At 38.6% G+C, this 24,018-nt stretch overlaps 1 protein-coding gene across 1 annotated transcript in view; it reads left to right on the top strand.

Annotated features, from left to right (window-relative positions):
• The window catches only part of Polr2F (RNA polymerase II subunit RpII18), a 74,781-nt gene that overhangs the window by 9,441 nt on the left and 41,322 nt on the right, over positions 1-24,018 (top strand). Inside the window, exon 3 of the mRNA XM_090381059.1 lies at positions 19,145-19,269. Within this exon, the coding sequence (XP_090237185.1) occupies positions 19,145-19,269 (125 nt within the window). The remainder of the gene's footprint in view (positions 1-19,144; positions 19,270-24,018) is intronic.

Here is a 24,018-nt window from a genome sequence, read left to right as displayed (position 1 = left end):
ACAATGCACAACATCAGAAATGAAAATCTTAGATCACACATTCTTAACAGATAAGGTATGATTACACCTAATGTAATGTGTCAACAATCAGAACACAAGGATTTGGGCAAAAGAAAACCCATGTGCAACATGCGAAATGCTGTTGGGTCCTGAAGCCCAGCGCATCATATGCACATTGCAAAACAATTTATGGTTACAAAGGAACTGGATGCAAAAAATAATTTTGATATCATATATTTGGATTTCAGGAAAGCTTTTGACACTGTTGCGCATGGATGACTATTGTACAAATTGGAGCAGAATGGTATTAAGGGTAAGTTGCTACAATGGATAAAAGGATGGTTGAGTGGGAGAAGACAGTGTGGTAATTAAGGGGTGCTGCTCTTCGTGGACGTAATGTTATTAGCAGAGTCCCACAGGGTTCGGTGTTGGGTCCTCTGTTGTTTTGTATATTTATCAATGATATTGATGAAGGTATATCAGGCTTAGTGTCGAAGTTTGCAGATGATACAAAGGTTGTCAGGGTTGTTAATGACAGTAATGGCAGTGTGCTATTGCAGCAGGATCTAGATAATTTGGGTAGATGGGCTAAGAAGTGGCAATTGAAGTTTAACTTTGACAAATGCAAAGTACTGCATATGGGTAGAAGTAACCCCAGAGAAACGTACCAACTGTTTGGTACTACACTTAAGGTGGTAGAAAATGGAAAAAGACCTGGGAGTAATTGTGCAGTCAGTTATGAAGTTTTCTGAGCAATGCAGACAGGCTGCCAGGGCAGGTCATGGGGTTTTGTCAATGATATATAGGAATTTTGCTAGCAGGGAAAAGGAGTTGGTTGTCCCTCTGTATAAGGCAATGGTCAGGCCACGCCTTGAGTACTGCGTACAGGTCTGGAGGCCTCATTTTAGGAAGGATGTAGATTTGCTTGAGCATGTACAGAGAAGGGCAACAAGATTGGTGAGAGGAATGAAGGGATCCTCTTACCAAGAGAGGCTTAAGTTCTGCAAATTGCAGCAGCTGGAGACTAGGCACCTGCGCGGTGATCTGATTGAGGTGTATAAGGCCTTGGATGGGTTGAGCACACTGAATTCTGATGGGATCCTTCCACTTGTTCAGATTACGAACCTAAGGGGGCATAAATTAAAATTAAGAAAAGACAGATGTAGAATAGCTGTGCGGAAATTTGCCTTTAGCCAGCGGGTGGTTAATTGCTGGAACAAACTTCCATCTGTCATTGTGGAAGAAGTTGATAGGTTAAATAAATTTAAGGAGGAGGAACTGGACAGGCATTTGGAGGGAATGGTGTGATTTTTTTTTTTTTTTTTTTTGTTGATGCTGCATAAGCTCATACACTTGCTTTCTTGCATCACATGCCACTACTACTACTACTACTACTATCATGGATCGCTGGCCCTATTTTATTTACAGACAGTCAACACCTTACCAAATCTGTTAATGTTGAGGGTTTCATGGCCTAGCTGGATGATGTGAATTGGAAAGGTATTTCCAGCAAGTGTGTGCAACTGCAGACGGTGAAATCTGCATCACTCCTGATTTTTTTTTTTTTTTAAATAGTGGGCATTTGTAAACAATCCATACTCAGTTGTAAAACTAAAAGACATCATTGCTGATATTCCCCTGGACATTTTTCATTGCATGCTGAACATAATGGCTGGAACTTTCATCATCTCTCATAACACATTGTGATCTTATACTGCAGATCCATATATCAACCAAATTATATGTTGTTCCTGCAAGTGGAACCAAAGATATCTCAGTGTGAGTTTGGCAACTTTAAAAAGTGTATATATATATATATATACAGTCGAACTTCCCTATAACGAATTCGATAAATCCAGCGAAAAAATTAGTTAAAGAGAAATTTTGTTATACAGAGAATATCTTTTTTATTAGAAATTTTTATTTAATCAGAAAATGAAAATGAATCTACATTTATTTTTAATGTATTTTATTTCAAAAACTTATTGAAATTACGTTTACACAATTTTTGCTGGTAAGTATCACAAATTAAAAAATCTGTAATTTTTTTTTGCCCAGTACAATTAGAAAATTGTCTGATTCTCAAAGAAAACATCAAATTTGTTCAGAGCATTAAACACATTATCAGGAACATTTTCACAAAACTGTAGACCCATACGAACCGTTTTAAAAGCATTAATAATTTATTCGCCAGTTGGCTTTTTTACGGGTTGTTCTGATGTGTCTTGAGCGTCATCGTTAATTTCTTCGTGATCATGGTCGCGTCTAACGCTGTTCAGCAGTATTTCATCTTCATTTGGATTTTCTGCTGTGATCTACATAAACATAACTATCCAGTGTTATTTCATTTTCAATGTTTCTGGACGATTCTAATAATGTCCAAAAGTTTTTCAGTTGTGAAAGGGGCAGTTCATCTTGTTCATCCAGCTGTTGTTCGACTTCTGTATTCAATGCAAATCCCGCTTTCGAAAAACAATTTTGAATAGTGTATTCAGTGACATCGTTTGTCCAAACTTTCCGGTTCAGAGATGCAATCTCTAAGGTTAATTGTAACCTGCAAGTTTCTATTTTCTGATAACGTATTGATAATCTTCATTATTATTTTCTTTCGATAATGAAATTTAAAATTTTTAATAATGCCTTGGTCCATTGGCTGGAGTTTTGACGTTATGTTTGGTGGTAAACACAACTGTCCGGCACATTCTTGGCAGGATGTGCCGGACAGTTGTCAGTTACCAACACGATTTTCCTTTTTTCTTTTGTTATACGCTTGTCTAGTTTTAATATCCATTCTTCAAAAATATCACTTATCATCCATGCTTTTTTATTAAAGGCATAGTCAACTTCCAAAGAGCCTCTAAAACATCTTGGTTTTTTTGATATTCCGATGACTGAGTCTTAATTTTTCACTTCCTGTCATATTTGCTATAACTAGCACAGTGATTCTTTCTTTGCTTTGTTTTCTGCCAAAACATTTATCATCCTTAAAAGCAAGTGTTCTATTCGGTAAACATTTAAAGAATAAACCCATTTCGTCAGCATTAAAAACAACCTTATTCTTCCAAAATCTTCTTTAAGGTATTGGTCCTCCAACTGTTGCAATCTTTTTCATTTACATTAACACTTTCTCCACAAATAACCTTTTCCACAATTCTATGGTGCTTCTTAAATTTATCTAGCCACCCAGTGCTCTCATTAAATTCTATATGTCCAAGGGACTTGCAAATTTCAGAGCATTTTGCTTAATTATTAGGCCTGATGTTGGTATATTCTTTTCACGTATCATTTGCATCCATTTTTGAACAGTTTTATTAACATCTTCGTATATACACAACTTAATTCGCTTCTTGTCTGCTCTTCCTTCAATTGAATTTAAAATTGATTCTTGATTTTTTAAAATCGTAGATAAGCTGCTTGCAGGTAGGCCATATTTCTCCACAGTATCTTTTTTCTTAAAACCCTGGTCAATATCATGAAGAATCTTTACTTTATCATTAATACTTAATAATTTTCTCTTCGACATCTGCAATTTTTACAATTTCTCTTCCGCAATTGTAAAAATTACTCTACTGCAGCTCTTGCCGATACATATACCACAAACTTTGCTGGCCATATAGTGAATTGTTAGTACTGCCTACTCAATGACGTTCACTCGCCAATTCAACAGTATCACGTGACCTTTCCTATCAATCACTTTAAAGAAATATACGACTTTGTGAATCACTTTTATTCTGCTTTCATTCATATATACATGAAAGAAAATTTATGATTACTGTATGCTGTATGTTACTTTTCAGAAAAAAAAAAAAATACAAGAGCATATAGCCTATGTGATTGATGACGAACGAAATAAAAAAAAAAAAAAAAAATCATGAAAACCATCTACTGGGAGTCCAGTTAGATGCAAACGGACATATCATATAATGATCGACAGGAAGGTCACGTGGTACAGTTGAGGTGAGAAGCGAGTGTCACTCAGTAGGCATTACTAAAAATCGACTATGGTAGCATTCTATGTATTGCTGCCGTAGCAGCATGCTCAAGTTTACCGCAGTGAATTTCGTTTTCCCCTGAGCCAACATCACTTTACAAATATATCCTATTTATTGTTTGTTTGTTATTTGGTTTTTAGGAGCATTAGCAACTAAGGCCATATTGCTCCGGGATATGCGGTGGTCATTCCCTGACCTTTCCGCATCCTCCATATTTGGTGGTGACGGGCTCGAGCCCCGGTCTAATCAAGAAGAGTGTGCTACGCACTGCTGCTCCTTCCCACCTGGCTACGGAGGCGCCTCCTATTTATTGTAAAGTTCACGACCACTTTTAAGAAAACCAATTTGGTTTAATAACTGTAACAAAAATGAAACAAAGACTCTCCTCTGTGCGTCAATGGCCACAAGTGTTCACTAAAAGGATGATTATTTAATTCTAGATGCTAATATGTAATTCCGGATGGAAGGAGGCAGTATATTTGAACGGCTGTTTAGCAGTAAATGCTTATATCTTCAAAAATGCTTTTACTAATTTTTTTAAAAATTCGTTGTAGAGAGACTAAAACTTCACTATATGGGGTTAAATTTACATGTAATTTCGTTTCAAGATGTAATGTTTTGCGAAAAAATTCGTAATATAGAGAAATTCATTAAATAGAAGTTTGTAATAGAGAAGATCCACTGTATATATAGATATAATTCATGAATTGGATAAATAAATGGAAAATAAAACAATTACTTGAATTGGAATGTTTAGATTTGTTCAAATGATTAGCAGTCTGCCAAAACATTTATCATCCTTAAAAGCAAGTGTTCTATTCGGTAAACATTTAAAGAATAAACCCATTTCGGTACCGTAACTCAGTACCATAAGTGCTTTTGTCTGCAGAATTGATCGTTCAGCATGTTTTCTGTAGGGAGGGGAAAACTGAATGATGGAAAACTAAAGTAACAAAAGAAAAATTCATTTTTCTTTGCAGTATTGAATGAAGTAAGGTGTCACAGCATTGTTGCACATTGGTATAAACAATTTCTAATATGGAAGAACCTCAGTGCACGATGAAGAAATCTCAGGATACCAGCAACTGCTGTAACAGAAGAGAATGTTGCAAAAATTGAGGCATTAATCCTGTACGATTGTTGTATTAGCATCAAATAACTAGCTGCAGAGCCCCATTAGGCGGCAAAGCAACTAAGCAAACCCTTAGCCATAATTATGAGAGCATCCTTGGACTCGGGGGAGGTTCCCACGGACTGGAGATGTGCAAATGTATCCCCAATTCACAAAGGGGGATCGAAGGGTGACACGAGTAATTACAGACCAGTTAGTTTAACTTCTGTTCCGGATAAAATAATGGAGTCGCTGGTTAAAGATGCATTGCAGGATCATCTAGACAAGACTGCAGCAATAATTCAGACACAGCATGGGTTTGTTAAGGGAAAGTCTTGTCTGACAAATTTGATAGGATATTATGATGTGGTTACAAAGGAACTGGATGCAAAAAATAATTTTGATATCATATATTTGGATTTCAGGAAAGCTTTTGACACTGTTGCGCATGGAAGACTATGGTACAAATTGGAGCAGAATGGTATTAAGGGTAAGTTGCTACAATGGATAAAAGGATGGTTAAGTGCGAGAAGACAGAGGGTGGTAATCAATGGGTGCTGCTCTTCTTGGACTAATGTTATTAGTGGAGTCCCACAGGATTCGGTGTTAGGTCCACTGTTGTTTTGTATATTTATCAATGATACTGATGAAGGTATATCAGGCTTAATGTCGAAGTTTGCAGATGATACAAAGGTTGGCAGGGTTGTTAATGACAGTAATGGCAGTGTGCTACTGCAACAGGATCTGGATAATTTGGGCAGATGGGATAAGAAGTGGCAACTGAAGTTTAACCTTGACAAATGCAAAGTACTGCATATGGGTAGAAGTAACCCCAGAGAAACGTACCAACTGTGTGGTACTACACTTAAGGTGGTAGAAAATGAAAAAGACCTGGGAGTAATTGTGCAGGCAGATATGAAGTTTTCTGAGCAATGCAGACAGGCTGCCATGGCAGGTCATGGGGTTTTGTCAATGATATATAGGAATTTTGCTAGCAGGGAGAAGGTGATTGTCCCTCTGTATAAGGCAATGGTCAGGCCACGCCTTGAATACTGCGTACAGGTCTGGAGGCCTCATTTTAGGAAGGATGTAGATTTACTTGAGCATGTACAGAGAAGGGCAACAAGATTGGTGAGGGGAATGAAGGGATCCTCTTACCAAGAGAGGCTTAAGTTCTGCAAATTGCAGTGGCTGGAGACTAGGCACCTGCGCGGTGATCTGATTGAGGTATATAAGGCCTTGAATGGGTTGAGCACGCTGAATTCTGATGGGATCCTTCCACTTGTTCAGATTAAGAACCTAAGGGGGCATAAATTCAAATTAAGAAAAGACAGATGTAGAATAGATGTGCGGAAATTTGCCTTTAGCCAGCGGGTGGTTAATTGCTGGAACAAACTTCCATCTGTCATTGTGGAAGTTGATAGGTTGAATAAATTTAAGGAGGAACTGGACAGGCATTTGGAGGGAATGGTGTGATTTTTTTTTTTTTTTGGCTGATGCTGCATAAGCTCATACATTTGCTTTCTTGCATCACATGCCACTACTACCACTATTAGTGTAGGTTCTGTGGAGAACATAATAGCATAATCCATTAACAGTTGCATATGAGTAAAATGGCTGCTGGATGGATTCCCAGACTTCTGACCCCTTACCAGAAGAAAAAAGTTACACAAACGAAATGTTGTCAATTTCATGTGCACATTGTTCCCATTGCACGGGAAAAGCAGGTGGAGCTTCTTCCACAGCTAGTTGTTGTTGTTGTTTGGTTTTTAGGAGCATTAGCAACTAAGGCCATATTGCTCTGGGATATGCGGTCGTCATTCCCTGACCTTTCCGCATCCTCCGTATTTGGTGGTGACGGGCTCGAACCCCGGTCTAATCAAGAAGCGTGTGCTACGCACTGCTGCTCCTTCCCACCTGGCTACGGAGGCGCCCCCACAGCTAGTCATCATGGATGAAACTTGTATCCATCACTATGACTTGGTTGAAAAGGCACCCTTGCCCGAAAAGGCAAAGGTGCTAGCAAGGTGATGCTGTCAGTTTTTTAGGATCAGTATGGTGTAATACCAGCAGATTACCTTTAAAAGGGCTGTATTGTAATGGCAAAGTATTATTCCAACCTCCTCATAAAACTATGGTGAGTCAGTTTGGTGTGACGTAAGCACTGGGAAAGCAAAAATGAGAGTAGGAGTGTGTTATAGGCCTAATGACTCTTATGAGTACAGTAATACCCCGACTTACGCGAACTCGGAGTTACGCGGTTCTTGATTTTTTCGTTTGGCAACGCTGCCGCCCACTATCTTCAAGGTCGTTTTTCATATGTTATCGATATACGGTGCGACGGCGGAGAATGAGAGCGAAAGATGAACAAAATTCAACTTTGCTGCTTTTATGTTTTTTATATTAGTAAGGGGAAACACATTTCACCATAATAACATAAAAACCAACACAATTCCAGCTATCGGTATAATCGCAAGTGCAATTAGATCGAGTTTACTACTAGTTTATAACAGATTTCACTAGCAGAAACGCAACTGGATTTTTATTTTTTATGGTAGTAACCCCTAGAAATGTGAGGTGTAACAGTGTATGTTAATAGTGCCTTTATGGTGTTGTTTATTCAGTTGCTACATGCCGCAGCTTTGTTTATGCGTATCAAGCGTGCCTCCTCGTTTTGTAATTGTGCTTTATTCCCTAAAAATGAGTAAAATACTTAATTAAAAGGTGTGAAAAGGAAGCGTCCTGGTGAAGACACTGCAGATTCAGAGAGAAAAAGAAAAGCAATTATCGATAAACAGAGGCGGACTGGGTCAAAAATTCTTACCTGGGAAAATTTATAGTGGCCTCATACTATGGTTTATGGCCAAAATCACACCGGCCCACCGGGGTTTCCCCGGTAAGGCTTATGGCTAGTCCGCCTCTGTCTATAGAGAAAAAATATGAAATTGTGAAACGCTTTGAGTGAAATGAAAGACCATGTGATATTGCACGTGCTACAGGCCTAAATGAAGCAACGGCGAAAAGCACATGACAATTGCAAACTTGACAGTTTGAAAATTGAAAAGGGCTCAATTGTAAAGGGCTTAAAAATTTTAGAAAACATAGACTCCAACGAAGAACGCGTTATAGCTACAAAGCAAGGAATAAAAAAATTATTAGCTTGCTACGAAGAAATTCTGCGTGAAAAAAAGGCGCTGTGTCGTCAGACGAATTTGTTAGATTTTATGAAGCCATCGACATCGAAATAACTTTTTAACGTAAGTCATTTGTTTTTTTAATACATATTTTGTATTAATATGTATAAAGAACTGCAATTTTATTAATATTTTTCTTCTAAACTAGTGTTTTTGTTAGTCCTTGGTCCCAATTAAGTAAAATTTATATGTATTTATATGCAAAGTTGTACCCCGACTTACGCGATTTTCGTCGGACCCACCTATCGCGTAACTTCGGGGTATTACTGTACAACGAACAATTGCATAGAGAAATAGTGGACCAGTAAATCAGAATGTCTTATAATGGGGGATTCCCAGATATTGACTGGAACTTGTGGGTTGGTTACTTGCATATTAGCAAGACTTTTGTGGATTTATTGGATGATTGTTTTCTACAGCAGTATGTTTGAGAGGCAACCAGAGGTAGTAATACTCTTGATCTGATTATCAGTAGTGATTATTCTTGCATTAAGAATTTGCAGATAAAGGAGCCACTAGGTAGCAGTGATCACAGTGTACTGATCTTAGATTTACTTAAAGATGTAACTACCATCAGGGGCAAAGGGAATGGTTTTTGCTTTCTTAAAGGTGACTACAATTGTCTCAGACAGTTTTTAAATTCTATACAGTGGGACCATCTGATGGTGTTACCAACAGCAAATTCTAAATGGCAAGCATTCAAGGATTTAATCTTGGAAGCTACTAGGCTACTAGGCTAAGAAATACTGTTGAAGGTTTAGGACTAAATGGATGTCAGATAAACTAATGAGACTCATGGCAGAGAAGAAAAATGCATGGGTTGCATATAAATTGTCAGATAACACAGAAGCCTATGGTAGATATAAGCTGGTCTGTAATCAAGTCACAAAGGAGGTTAGGCAAGCAAAAGCAGATTATGAAAAATCCTTGGCAAAGGATGCAAAGAAAAACAAGAAAAACTTCTTTTCTTATATAAACTCCAAAAGCAAGGGGTTGAATCAGATTGGTCTTTTTGATATTTGTGGTTTGACTGTTGATGATTCTGCTCAGGTAGTGGAAAAACTGAATGGGTATTTTGCATCTACATTCACAAATGAAGTCTGTAGGGAAGTGGAGGCCAGAAGTTTATCAACCTCTAACAGGGAGTTAAATGATTTTGTAATAACTGAGAGTAAGGTAGAGATGAAATTGTTAAAGTTAAACATAAGAAAGGCACCTAGGATGGATGGGACCTATCCAGTTACAGTCAGTCCTTGTATAACACATGTTTACACTACACAAATTCGATCATACCCCTATTTATAAATAGGGGAACGATGTTGCATATAACACGAACATAATTCGCTTATGCATGATTCGCCTTTGTGTTTAGAAGAAATGGTAGCCGAACACGGCGTAATCACCCCAACTGAATACAACACAGTAGGAATGAAGAGAAGATTCTGAAAATTTATGTTTTTGAGTTTGTGGAAGGGGAAACACATTTCACATAATAACATAAAAACCCACAGAAAATCCACTAGCAGGAACCCCAATAAACAGGAAACTGCAAATTGTTTTTATGGTAGTGACCTCCAGAAATGTACTTTAGTAAAACGTAAGCATGTAATATGTGAGAATAGTGTGTTTCCGCCTTTACTGCATTATTTATTCACTTTCTATATGGGCGCTGCATCGTTTATTCAATTGCTACTTGTTTGCTGTGCATTTATGTATATCAAGCTTGCCTCCTCATTTTTGTTCTTTTTATACTTGTGCTCTATTCTCAAAAAAATGAGTGAAATACTTGAAAAAAGTGTGAAAAGGAAGCATTCTGGTGAAAATACTTGAGAGAAAAAGAAAAGCAATATCGATAGAAGAAAAATATGAAATTGTGAAAAGCTTTGAGCAGAATGAAAGAACATGCAATAATGTGCATGCTACTGGCCTAAATGAGAGAACACTGAGAACAATTAGAAAGAATGCAGAAAAAATAAAGCAACTTTCATAGCAGGAACAACACAAAGTGTAACATTAGCATTAGCATTAGTAGAGGCATTTGATGCAAGAAAGCAAGCTTATGCAGCATCAGCCAAAAAAAAAAAAAAAAAAAAAACCCACTTCCACTTCAACCCTCTGTTCGTTCAAAATACCTGTCCAGCTGAGTCTTAAACTTATTTAGGCTATCAACCTCCACCACAAGGGATGGAAGTCTGTTCCACCAACCAACCACCCGCTGGCTAAAGGCAAATTTCCGCACGTCTATCCTACATCTGTCTTTCCTCAATTTGAATTTATGCCCTCTCAGGTGATTTTTCTGAGCTAGAGGAAGAATCCCATCAGCATTGAGCATGCTTAAACCATTCAAGGCTTTATACACCTCTATCAGATCACCTCGCTGGTGCCTACTCTCCAGACACTGTAATTTGCAAAACTTAAGCCTTTCTTCGTAAGAGCACCCCTTTGTTCCATTCACCAGTCTTGTTGCCCTTCTCTGTACTCGTTCCAGCAGCTCTACATCCTTCTTGAAATGAGGCCTCCAGACCTGTATACAGTACTCTAGGTGTGGCCTGACCATCGCCTTATACAATGGAATAATCACCTCCTTATCCCTGCTGGAAAAATTCCTGTATATCATTGACAATACTCCATGAGCTACTCTTGCAGCCCGTCTGCACTGCTCAGAGAACTTCATATCTGCCTGCACAACCACCCCTAAGTCCCTTTCATTCTCTACCACTGTCAGTGTAGTACCACAGAGTTGATACGTTGCTCTGGGGTTGCTGTTTCCCATGTGTAGTACTTTATATTTGTCATACATAACAAACATTACATTTGTCATACATACTTTACATAACAAAATCAATTAGATCAAGACACAAAAAATTGGAAGAGATGGAATCTTTTATCTGTTTGGATAGAAGATCAAACAAAGAAGAGATCAGGAACAAGTTTGCTTATAATAAAAGCAAAGGCATTGGATATTTGAAGACCTCAGAAATAAAGCTGAAAACCCTCAAGAAGTGCCTCCCTTTACTGCCAGTAGTGGCTGGTTCAATAATTTCAGGAAACGTCACGCTTTCCATAATGTGAAATTATAAGGTGAAGCTGCGAGTGCAGATGAAGCAGCAGCGAAGACATTTCCGCCAATACTGAAAAACCTAATTGAGGAAGAGGGCTATACACTGGACCAAATTTTCAACTTTGATGAAACCGGACTGTATTGGGAAAAAATGCCATCACACACACATATCTCAAGAGAGTAAGCATGAGCTCCAGGCTTCAAGGCTGCTAAGGATAGACTGACTGTTATGTTAGGAGCAAATGCAAGTGGTAACTTGAAACTGAAGCCTGTGGTTTATCATGCAGCCAATCCACAAGCGTTAAAAGGGATCATAAGGACTACACTGGGTGTTAGTCTAGGAACAGCAGAAGAGGGTGGATGACAGGGCCGATCTTCACTTACCTTCTACTACATGTGTTTGAGGATGTGTATCGAAGCTACTGCAAAAAGGAAATTTTGGATTTTAAGATTTTAATTATTTTGGACAATGCACCAAGTCACCCTCCAACCCTTTCTGAACTGTCACCAAACATTAAAATCTTGTTTTTACCACCGAACACAACATCTCTTATCTAGCCACTTAACCAAGGAGTAATTGCTGCTTTTAAGCACTATTACACAAGACGCACATTTAAGATGCTGATAGCAGAAACACAGGGCGAAAATGCACAACCAACAGTTAAAGACTTCTGGAAACGATTCAACATTAAGAATGCAATTTACATAATTGTGGAGGCTTGGAACGAAGTGACAAAGGAGTGCTTACATGGTGTTTGGCAGCCTCTTTTATCAGATTTTATTCGTAATTTTAAAGGCTTTGTAAATGAGCTTCCTAAATTAAAAGCACATTGTGTTGCTCTCGCAAAGCAGGTTGGCTTTGAAGAATTGGAGGAAGAAGATTTAGAAGAGTTGTTTGTCTCATGAAGATGAACTTTCAACTGAAGAACTGCAACAACTTGTTGCTGGAGGGCAGGTAGAAGACGACGAAGCGGAATGCCTGAACACCACCATAAAACAGCTTTCTACTTCAGAGTTATTTTCAGTTTTTAATTCATTTGAGAAAAGTATGCAGTGGCTAGAAGATAACGATTATAATGCAGAAAGAAGTAGCAGTTCGATCTGCTTTGGAGCCATATAAGCAGCATCTTTATGAAAGAAGGAAGATTGCAAAACAACAGAAACTAGATGTCTTTTTTATGAAAACACCCAAGAAAGAGATGGAAAATGAGCCACAGCCCTGTAGTTCTGGTGTGACCACATTTTGTCCAAAGTCCTCATTGGCATTCTCCTCCACCTCCCAGTTCCGGTAATGATGACAACCTGCTGCCACTTTCCCCCATAATTCCACTGCTTCAACTCTTTCTCAAGCTCTTTCCCTCAAGCTGTCTTCATTTATTTTTAAGGTAAGAATCTAAATTTAAATGATTAAATTATTAATTTTACATTTTTAAACTGTGTAAGTGTTTTATTATGATTATTTATTGTTTGGTAATGTTTTGGTTACAAATGTGTGTCCAATCTTGGGTGGTCAGCACCTAACCCTATTTTTCCCATAGGGCCTGTTGTTTATATTGCATGATTTTGCATTGCATGAGGGTTTCTAGGAATACAACTATTGTGTTATATGAGGACTGACTGTATATTAAAGGAGGCAACAAAGAAGTAAGCTATGAGATCATCCTGTATTATGAGATTATCCTGGTTTCAGGGGAGGTCTCCATGGATTGGAGATGTGCAAATGTATCCTCACTTAACAAAGGGGTATCTAAAGGTAACACGAGTAATTACAGAACTTCTGTTTAACTTCTGTTTCGGGGAAAATAATGGAGGCACTGGTTAAAGAAGCACTACAGGATCAGTTATTGTACTGACACACCATGGGTTTGTTATGGGGAAGTCTTGTCTTACCAATTTGATTGGATATTATGATGTGGTCACTAAGGAACTGGATGCAAGAAATACTTTTGATATAATATACTTTGATTTCAGGGAAAGCTTTTGATACTGTTGCATATGGAAGACTGTTGTACAAATCGGAGCAGTATGGTGTTAAGGAGAAGTTGCTGCTATGGATAAAGGGATGGTTGAGTGGAAGAAGACAGAGTGGTAATCAATGGACACTGGTCTTTTTTGGATTAATGTTATTAGTGGATTTTCCAAGGGTTCGGTGCTGGGCCGATTGTTGCTTTCTATATTTATCTGTGATTTTGATGAAGGCTTAATCAGGCTTAATGTCCATGTTTACAGATGATACAAAGATTGGCAGGGTTATTAATGTCAGTAATGATGGTATGCTACTGCAACAGGATCTAGAAAAGTTGGGCAGATGGGTTGAGAGACAGCAACTGAAGTTTTAACATTGATAAATGCAAATTACTGCATATGGGTAGCAGCTGGCATGTTACTACACTCAGATAGTTGAGAATGAAAAACATCTGGGGTAATTGGGCAGTCTGGTATGAAGCTTTCAGAGCAGTGCAGACAGACTGCCAGAGCAGCTCATGGGATCTTGTCAATGAAATTCAGAAACTCTGCTAGCAGGGTTAAGGAGGCGATTATCGATTATCTCTTTGTATAGGGCAATGGTCAGGTCACTCTGAGTACTGCATGCAGGTTTGGAGGCCTCATTTTAGGAAATATGTAGAGCTGTTGGAATGATTACAGAGAAGGGCAGCGAGATTGGTGAGAACAAAGGGGTGCTCTTACCAAGAAAGGATTAAGTTCTGCAAATTGCAGCATCTGGAGACTAGGCACCTGCAAGGTGATCTGATTGAGGTGTATAAGGCTTTGAATGGTTTGAGCAAGCTCGGTGCTGTTGGGATTCTTCCTTTTGCTCAGATTATGCTCTTGTGGGGACATAATTTGGAATTGTGGAAAGACAGTTGCAGAATTGATGTGCGGAAATTTGCTTTTTGTCGGCAAGTGGTTGATTGCTGGAACAAACTTCCATTTTCATTGTGGAAGTTGATCATTTAGATTTAAGGAAAAATTGGACAAACTTTTGGAGCAAATGGATAGGTGAAATGTGTATTTTTATTTTTGCCTTATGTTGTTGTTATTTGGTTTTTAAGAGCATTAGCAACTAAGGCCATATTGCTCCAGGGATATGTGGTGGTCATTTCCTGACCTTTCCGCATCCTCCGTATTTGGTGGTCACGGGCTCGAACCCTGATCTGGTCAAGAAGCGTGTGCTACGCACTGCTGCTCCTGCCCACCTGGCTACGGAGGCGCCACACTTGCCTTATGTGGTATAAGCTTTATTTCTTGCATCATGCACCTCTGTTAATGCTAATGAAAAAAATAATTTTGACATCATATACTTAGATTTTAGGTTTGATAATAGAGAGCTATTAAGTGCTCGATAATTCCTATATTCTATTATATTATGAAAACAACAGGGATTACCTTTATTTTTGATATAGGATGCATCTTAATAATAATAATATAATATAATAATAATAATACGTAATAATAATATCTTTTCTAACCAACTCTCCTAGTCCAACGCACTAAAATTTTTTGTGAAGGCAATGTAAATTTTACAAAAAAATGTGAAACATCTTCCCCACATTGTCAGAACAGTAATGTTCAGACACCTCGGTCTCAATATTGAGTGCTCAACCGAACTTCTGTCTTCAAACACCATACCTCTGCCAGCAAAGAAAACATTACGTAGATTGACATTAAAATTTAAAGGTCTAAAAAGCTTAATAAATAGGGAGCAGTTATTCTCTTCGTTCCTGTAGATTGACATTAAAATTAAAATTTAGGGGTCTAAAAAGCTTAATGAATATAGGGCAATTATTCTCTTCATTCCTTTCATTAAAGTTTTTAGACCCCTAAATTTTAATTTTAATGTCAATCTACAGGAATGAAGAGAATAACCGCTCCGTATTTATTAAGCTTTTTAGACCTTTAAATTTTTATTTTAATGTCAATCTACGTAATGTTTTCCTTGCTGGCAGAGGTATGGTGTTTGAAGACAGAAGTTCGGTTGAGTGCTCAATATTGAGACTGAGGAGTCTGAACACTACTGTTCTAACAGTGGGGAAGATGTTTCACATTTTTTGTAAAATTTACATTGCCTTCACAAAGAATTGTTAGCGTGTTGGACTAGGAGAGTTGGTTGGAAAAGAAGCATCCTATTTCAAAAATAAAGGTAATCCCTGTTGTTTTCATAAACTTAGATTTTAGAAAAGCTTTTGATTCTGTTGCACATGAAGGACTTCTACAGAAATTGGAGCAGTGCAACATTAGGGGAAAGTTGCTATGAATGAAGAGATGGTCGAGTCACAGAGGCTGAGACTGGTTATTAATGAGTACTACTGTTCTTGGGCTAATATAATTAGCAGAGTCTCTCGGATTCAGGGCAAGGACCTTTATTGTTTTCATTATTTATTGATGATATTGCTGTGAAAGCATATCAAGTGTAATCTTTGAAGATATGAAAGGTGTCATGGTAGTTAATGACAGAAATCAGACTTTGATGCTGCAACACAATCTAGAAAAATTAGCCAGACAGTCTGAGAAGTGGCAATTGAAGCTTAGCATTAAAAAATGTAAGGTAATGTGTGAAAGCAGTAATTCCAGAAAAACATACCATTTGGGTGGTACCACACTCAATGTATTTGAGAAAGGAAAAAGACTTTGGAGGAGTGGTTATTGTAGTTTAACATGATGTTCTCCGAGCATAGTGGACAGCTGCTAGGATAGTTTATGGGGTTCTGGTAATGGTACACAGTAATTTTGCCAGCCAGGACAAGGTGGTGATTGCACTGTTGTACAAAGCAATATTGGGCAGGGCATACCTTGAGTAGTGCATAGAAGTCTGGAACCTCATTTTAGGGAGGTGGATCTGTTTGAATGGGTGCAGAGTAGTCAATACAATCAGTAGTACATTTACCAAGAAAGATTTAATTTCTGCAAATTGCAGCATCTGGGAACTAGGCACCTGCAAGGTAACCTGACTGGAGTGTATAGAAATCTGTTGTGGCTAGCTAGTAGTTGATTGTTGGAATGAACCTCCATCTAATGTCATGGAGACAGGTAATTTGAATAAATTTAATGAAGAATTAGGTAAATTATTAAGGAGGGATAGACAAACGAGTCTTTTTTTTTTTTTTTTTTTTTGTATCACGTGTCAATACTAATATCAATATAATATTAATGTAATACTAGGGGAGCTTCATCCCCTGCTTGCTTTGCTCGCCCACCCCTGCGCACGCTTTTCTATGTAAAATGAATATGGAATACGAAGTAAGTCAAACCCTTTCTACCTAAAAGACACATCTGTCAAAATGCACTGGTCAGTATCTAATCGGGAAATGACCTATATAATTATTTACCTGTGCATTTGTAGTGTGCGGCATTTTCAAAGTCGAATAAATATCACAGTAAATTTCCAGAACGGTGTACACCCTCCAACATGGTGGCAAGCAAAACAGTGGGAAAGCAGTGATTGACAAGTTGTGCCTCCCATATTTTGACAAATGGACAGGAACGAAGCAGTGATCGGCAGATGCCACTGCTTTCCCCACCCATCCTAGGGTGTTTTTCCCCGCATTTGCCACTGTTTTTAAATCAGGAACTCATTTTCCCATTTTAAAATAGCAGGTTGGAGGGATAAACACCCTACCTAAGCTAAGCCCCCCTCTCCTCGACAACACAAAACAATCAGAAAAGGGAGGTGCCTTCACCTGTCAGTTATCACCGTCTTTCTCACTTTCATCGACCTGCTGGTATATACTATCCTGGACTTCAGCCAATATCATCACTATGTAATTATTTACCTGCATTTACATAGGTCACTTAGGAAAAGGCCTTTTGCTTCGGGTTCCATAATACATGAGGAATATTGTTGCATCCGAAAGAGCAGGACTAAAATATTTAACTGAAATATTTACAAACTATACAAATATTTGAAATATTTACAAAATACTAAACCACAGTATTTACAAATATACAATTTTCATTAATATACAAAAAACGTTACAACGGAACATCAAATGTTAGACAGAGAATCACGTGCATGAGGTCGATGAACGTTATGGAGGCAGTTGTCAATAATTAATTGCATTTGTAGTGACATAATTGCCTCACCCTCTTCTCCCATTGGCTTGAATAAATATCGCTAGGAGGAAAACATTTTTTTAATGTATAGCTAGATAAGGTAGAAGGAAAATTAATATAATTTTCCTTCTAGCTTTAGGTGCCTCCGTAGCCAGGTGGGAAGGAGCAGCAGTGCGTAGCACAGGCTTCTTGATTAGACCGGGGTTCGAGCCCGTCACCACTAAATACGGAGGATGCGGAAAGGTCAGGGAATGACCACCGCATATCACGGAGCAATATGGCCTTAGTTGCTAATGCTCCTAAAAAAAAAAAAAAAAAAACCTTCTAGCTTTCAGCATTTTCAGGTTTCATTTCTTTTTATTCAGGTAAAAAGCTGAATAATAAATAGAGATAGTATTTTCCCTCATTTTTGGTCATCCTTCACCTTTATTTACTTTATTATTTATCATTCACCTTTCTCATTTTTGAGTGTGCCAGTTGGCTGTCACATGAGTTTTTATTTGTAATAATTTATATAAATCCGAATTGGTAGTCTCTCCACCATAAGTTTCAGCATCATATCAATGTGGTTGCAATTATAAGGAAGTAACATAAATGAAATTTACTCTTCTTTACCTCATTTGTAATTCTTTGTACAAGTGGAATTGTGATTTGCTATGATTCCTTTTGCAATAACTTTTCTTAAAAATGTGTTTCTGTGAGTGAAATTGGAGGGTAAAATGCACGTGAACACAAAAAAATAGGTAAATTAATTTTTCTTAAATTATTGATACAAGGATGTCATTATGAGGTTTTCAGATTTAATGTTTTATGTTTTTTTTTTTTTTTTTTTTTTTTTTTTGTAATGTGCTAATCTTTCTATGTTCCTGCCACTTATCTAATATATTGTTCTACTTGCTGCAGTATTTTTTAAACTGATTGGTAAAAGATCTAAAGAGTCTAATTTCTCATTGAAAATAATGTAGTCAAGTCTTCATTTCCGTGGTGTGCTCCAAAAATTTCAGTTTTGATTATTAAAGTTTCTGTCCCTTTTGATATACCACCTTTACTAGTGGCGACATTGATCCACCACTCAGATAAGTTACTAAAACAATTTTCAGAGTAGTACAAATTCCTTTCAGATACAGGAAATGGTATATTCTGACGGACAAAACATTTACACTGACTGATGTAGTTTGAATATAATAGTTTTGCTATTAATGTTGAACAAGCATAAGCACAATGAAACCAAGCCTTTCAAATATAGGTAATATGTTTGTAATTGTGCCAATGCCAAAGTTGAGATCTGCATAATAGAATGAGTTACAAGGCATGAATTTCAAAATGTATTGTGCATGAAAACCTTTAAGAACAGTACTCCAGAAAATAATAGGTGTTAGTCTGAAAAATCTTGTGCCACGTTGACTTGGTATCTAGGATTTGCTGTATTATATTATTTGGTATTAATAGTTATACTTTTTTGTACCCAAATATCATATAAAATAATGTTATGATTGTAAATTTCCATTACAGATATCCTTTTGAATATGAAAATTGTATGGTATGGTCACCTATAATTTACTTGATTATTCAAAAAATTAGTTATTCCAAACTCACATTGAAATCAGTTGCTCTATACATTGGTTGTTAATAGTAGCATAATAATTTTTTTTTTCAGTAATTTTAATATATTTTTAAAATATTATTATCTATCTGACTTAAAAATAATTTATTTTTTTACTGTTTTGTATTTCAGGATGAAAATTTTGATATACTTAATGCAGACCAGCAACCTCAACAAAATCAGAAACGAATTACAACACAGTATATGACAAAGTACGAGCGAGCCAGAGTTCTTGGTACAAGAGCTTTGCAGATAGCGTAAGTAGAACAGTGTATGTCTTTAAAAGTACTATCACTATTTCTAATGGGTATATTTGTTATTGGTCTCACACAGTGCTGTAATTGTAAAATTTGCAAAAGGTATACTCTTATGAATGTTGAGAAAGCAGAGAGTGTACAGTGCATATCAGGCTTATTAATCGAATTCCAGAGGGCATACGGCATATACCCTCTGGAAATAATTTAAAATATTCACTTTTTGACACCCCTACACTTTCAATCTATTATGAACACAACTGCGACAATTAATTTTTTAGGCACATTAGCAATATGTTTAAAGTGCTTATTGTCTTCACCATGTCTGTTTGTTTGCATGTAATAAGTCAATTTGTAGTGGTTGGATTTTCATATTTGGCTATTTTATAAAGAGTCATCCCATATTTCATTCAAATCAGACCAGTAGAAATCCAGCGATTATTTTTGTCTGTTAGTCCTCATGTAATAACTCAACTTACATTTGATGGATTTTCTTGAAATTTTACATTTAGTTCTTTTAGAAAAATTTATTGAGCCATTCTGAATTTAATTGAAATTTGACCAATAGAAATGTGGTTATTATTCCTTTGTCTGTAATGCATATAATAAATTGACTTGAAGTGCATAGAGTTTCATACAACAATGAGCCAAAACATTGACTAGCGAGTCGTTATGCAAATCGAAGCAATTGCGGGTGAACTACGGCACGTGCACTGGTCGGGACACGGTATAAAAAACACCTGATGCCGAGCTCCGTTAATCAGTGTTACTCCTGTTCTTCAGATGGGAAAGGCAGCGGACTGAAGCGAGTTTGACAAAGGCCAAATTGTAATGGCCAGACGACTGGGTCAGAGCATGTCCGAAACAGCACTGCTGGTGGGATGCTCACGGTCAGCTGTGGTTAGTACCTACTGAAAGTGGTCCATGGAGGGAAAACCTACGAACCACTGGCGAGGTGTTGGACGGCCACGGCTCATCGATTCTCGAGGTGAGTGAAGGCTCTCCCGGATGGTACGTGGCAACAGAAGGGCGACTGTGGTGCAACTGGCCAGTAATTTGAATACTGGTGACTGGGAGTAACGTGTCACAACACGCAGTACATCGAACCTTGCTGAAAATGGGGCTGCATAGCCCAGGCCTCTGAGTGCCCATGCTAACCACAGCTCACAGGCGACAGTGCCTACAATGCTCACGCGAGCATCGAAACTGGACCTTGAGTCATTGGAAGAAGGTCTTCTGGTCTGATGAATCACGTTTCCTGTTGCACCATGTGGATGGCCAGCTATGCGTGTGTTGTTTACTTGGGGAAGTGATGGTCGTCTGGATGCACTGTGGGACAAAAACAAGCCAGTGGCGGCAGTGCCATGCTTTGGACAATGTTCTGCTGGGATATCCTGGGTCCAGTCATCCATGTGTTAGGCACTCTGATGTCTACACCTACCTAAATATCATGGGGAGTTCATTACCCTTGATCCCGAGACGGCTGTAGTTCAAAGTGCTCCGTATTGTTTAATCAAAAAAGTAGTTCAAAGTGCTCCAACTGAACTTAAATTGTGTTCTTCGGATTCCTTAGGTGATGGTGAGTCCCCAGATGTCTTTATATTGCTAAACTTTTAAGACATTTTGAAATTATGACTATCTTTCAAATTTTTGCTGTTGTCCTGGTCACTCACGAATGCCAGTGTTGTAACGCCATATAGGTTTGGCCGTTGTGTATTATTGGATTCTTTTTCTTTCTTCTATTGGTGATATATTCCTTGTAGTTGAATTTAGGTAATGAACATTGTTCCCTGAACTTTCAACTTGACGTCCGATTTTAAAATACATAATTTTTGAAATGTATAACTTAGTTATTTTGGAATTATGGCTCACTATGTTTTTGTGTACAAGAATTCAGTTACCTGGTGGCAGCCATACCCTCTTCCTTGAGTGTTGAGAACAAAGGCGTTTGTTCCCAAAGTGTGATCACGTGACCAGTCACATGATCAGCCTGATTGGCTGGGGAAGACTCCTGCTTACTAACGGAACTCAGTGACGTTGCTCAAGTGAATAAAGTGTCTTTATATCTATAATAGCAAATGAGGAATGAATTATTAATTAATGACGCAATAGCTACTCCATCCTTAATAACTTTTAGCTATAATAATCTGATTAATATGTCTAAAGTGTGTTGTGCAAATTGCCTACTGTGACGTCACTCTGTCACGTGGCACACGTGTTACTAGTATGTGTGGACAAATAGTGCTCCCTAACTGATTCCCTTAGAACTGCAAAATTCAGGAGCTTTGTTCCTCCTCCTGTAGACCTTTCAGAAGAAATCAAATTTAGTCAGGAGCAACCCCTTACAATTGCTTTATTGTAACTTTATTGGTCTTTCACCCCAACCATACAACCCTTAGACATGAGCTCAAGAGAAGCATCCTCATCGTCAGCTGACGAGAATGGTGTAGCAGACGATTCTCCCAAATTCTCCAGCCTCCCAAAGTCAACAAGTCTAAGAAAAAGAAACAGAAAAGTAAGAGAAGAGCAAAAACCAGGACACCCCAGTCTCCTCAAACCATACTAGAATTTCTCAACAAAGTGCCTCTTGATGAATCTGACCCTGTGATCTCATCTAAGTTTCAATTTAACACTTCAATGCCAGTAGCAGATCGCCTAGCCCCTGTCCCTCCTACTCTGCAATCTTCACAGGCAAGCTCTCCCTACACTGGGAAATTACAAACCACTCTCTCTCCAACAGCTAAGTGCTCCTGCCTCCCAGGTAGCTTCAGGGCCCCCCAATCTATCCGAGAGTCTTAGCACAGTATCTGCAGCCAAACTATCAACTAATCTTCCTACCCCATCAGGGGCCCCTAAGACCTCCTCTGCCAAACAACCAGAGGGACCACGCACAGTATTAGATCAGACTGAGGCAGAAGACCTCCCCCAATCCAGAAAACTAACCGTAAGAGAAACCACACCTTCTGCATACCCTACAACTCACAAACCTATAGATGAAGACTCTCCAACCCATCAAATAATATCTGCTTTATATAGGAATCTTGTGACCTTTCGTAATCAAGATAGTAGTCGATTCACCAGACAAGTGGCAAGTTATGTCCAGGAACTCTGGGCCACCCTTGAATCTATTACCACTGCCCCCCTCATCGACAGCAAGAAACTAAAAACCACTAACGAGGAACTTAAGACAAGAACCTCCATCCTTGAGAAGGTGCTGGACACTACTGAATCTTCCTACACCAGTCTCTACAGCGTACTCCCACATATGCACAAGCGCTGTGGAATCCAAACAACAAAGAGTCAAACCCAAAAGCCCCGCAACCTAGAAAACAAACCGCTGCTTCGAACACCAAACCTTGTGGTCCTCAGACCAGCAGAGATAGAAGGAACACAAACAAGTGAGGATTTTAAAACCACCATAATGAAAAAACTGAAGGATGATTTAAAGACAACAAAGATAAAAGTGATTCGAAAGACGAGAAATGTAGGGGTAATAATAGAAACAGAGTCAAGGGAGGATATCAAGAACATCGTGGAAAACCCCAAGGTAGCCACACTGGGTATCACTGCCGAGCCACCCAAGAGAAGAGGGCCATCAATCTTAATTTTCGATGTCAACAAAGATGTGACACCTGCCCAACTTGCAGACGAAGTGCTAACTCGTAATCTACAAGGGATAAATCAAGACATGACAAATCTTGTGCAACCAAGATATTCAAAAAAGTCAAAGTCCAGAGAAAACAACTGGATAGTGGAACTGGCTCCTGCCGCTTGGTGGATTCTAAAACATCAGACAAGACTATATTGAGTGGGGTAGCCACAGGTTCAGGGAGCATGTGACCGTGCCTAAATGCTGCAGGTATGGCCACACCTCCCATACATGCACTCAGATCACGCCAACTTGCGGACACTGCTCTGGCAAATGCATGATTACAGCAGCTGTCCAAACAAGGAGCAAGAACCGGTTGTGTGAATTGTAAATCATTAAAGCTCGAACACACCCATTCCATCAGGGACCCAAAATGTCTGACGTACAACAAGATAAAGAGTTTATACCAAATGAGGACTGATTATAGCAATATAATTTAAAAAGTTCAATACAACCAAGCTGTTAATACTACAACAAAACGCACACCACGCCAGAGCAGTGCCTGAACAACTCAGAAAAATAGCGGACGAGGAAAATGCCAACATCCTCTTGTTGCAGGAACCCTACACCCACTCCAAAAAAGTAAGGGGCTATCCAATAGCATATAAAATCATACATGCTGAGAATGAGACTCCAAAAGTGGCCATAGTGATCCGCAATCCAGCCATTACTGCCACCCGTATCACACAACTCTGCACAGGCTGGGCTGCTTGTGCCCATATAATATCACCCCTGGGATCCTTCTACGCGATTGCCTTGTATTGTAGGCCGGGGGAAGAAATAACATTTTCCACGAGATACCTCCATGTTGTGTTGGACACTCTCCCAGGCCAACGGATCTTGGTAAGGGCGGATGTAAACTGCCACTCCCCGGCTTGGCACAGCCAAACACCGGACAGAAGGGGCACTGGAAATGGGCAGCGTCTCGAGGAGTTCCTGGCGAATTCTCCCTTGACAGTCCTAAACAGGCCTCACCACCTACCTGCGTTTTGTAACACTCTGTGGGAGGCAACAATTGACGTCACCCTTGCAGGACACATCACTGGCTGGACAGTCCATGACTCCTGGACCATGTCTGATCACAGAGTGATTACCTTCCAAAT

The sequence above is a fragment of the Mastigoproctus giganteus genome, chromosome 9, assembly GCF_048544385.1.
Source record: "Mastigoproctus giganteus isolate SK-2022 chromosome 9, ASM4854438v1, whole genome shotgun sequence".
NCBI lineage: Eukaryota > Metazoa > Arthropoda > Arachnida > Uropygi > Thelyphonidae > Mastigoproctus > Mastigoproctus giganteus.
Note: the sequence above shows the minus strand (reverse complement) of the source record. Positions and strands in the feature narration are given on the sequence as shown.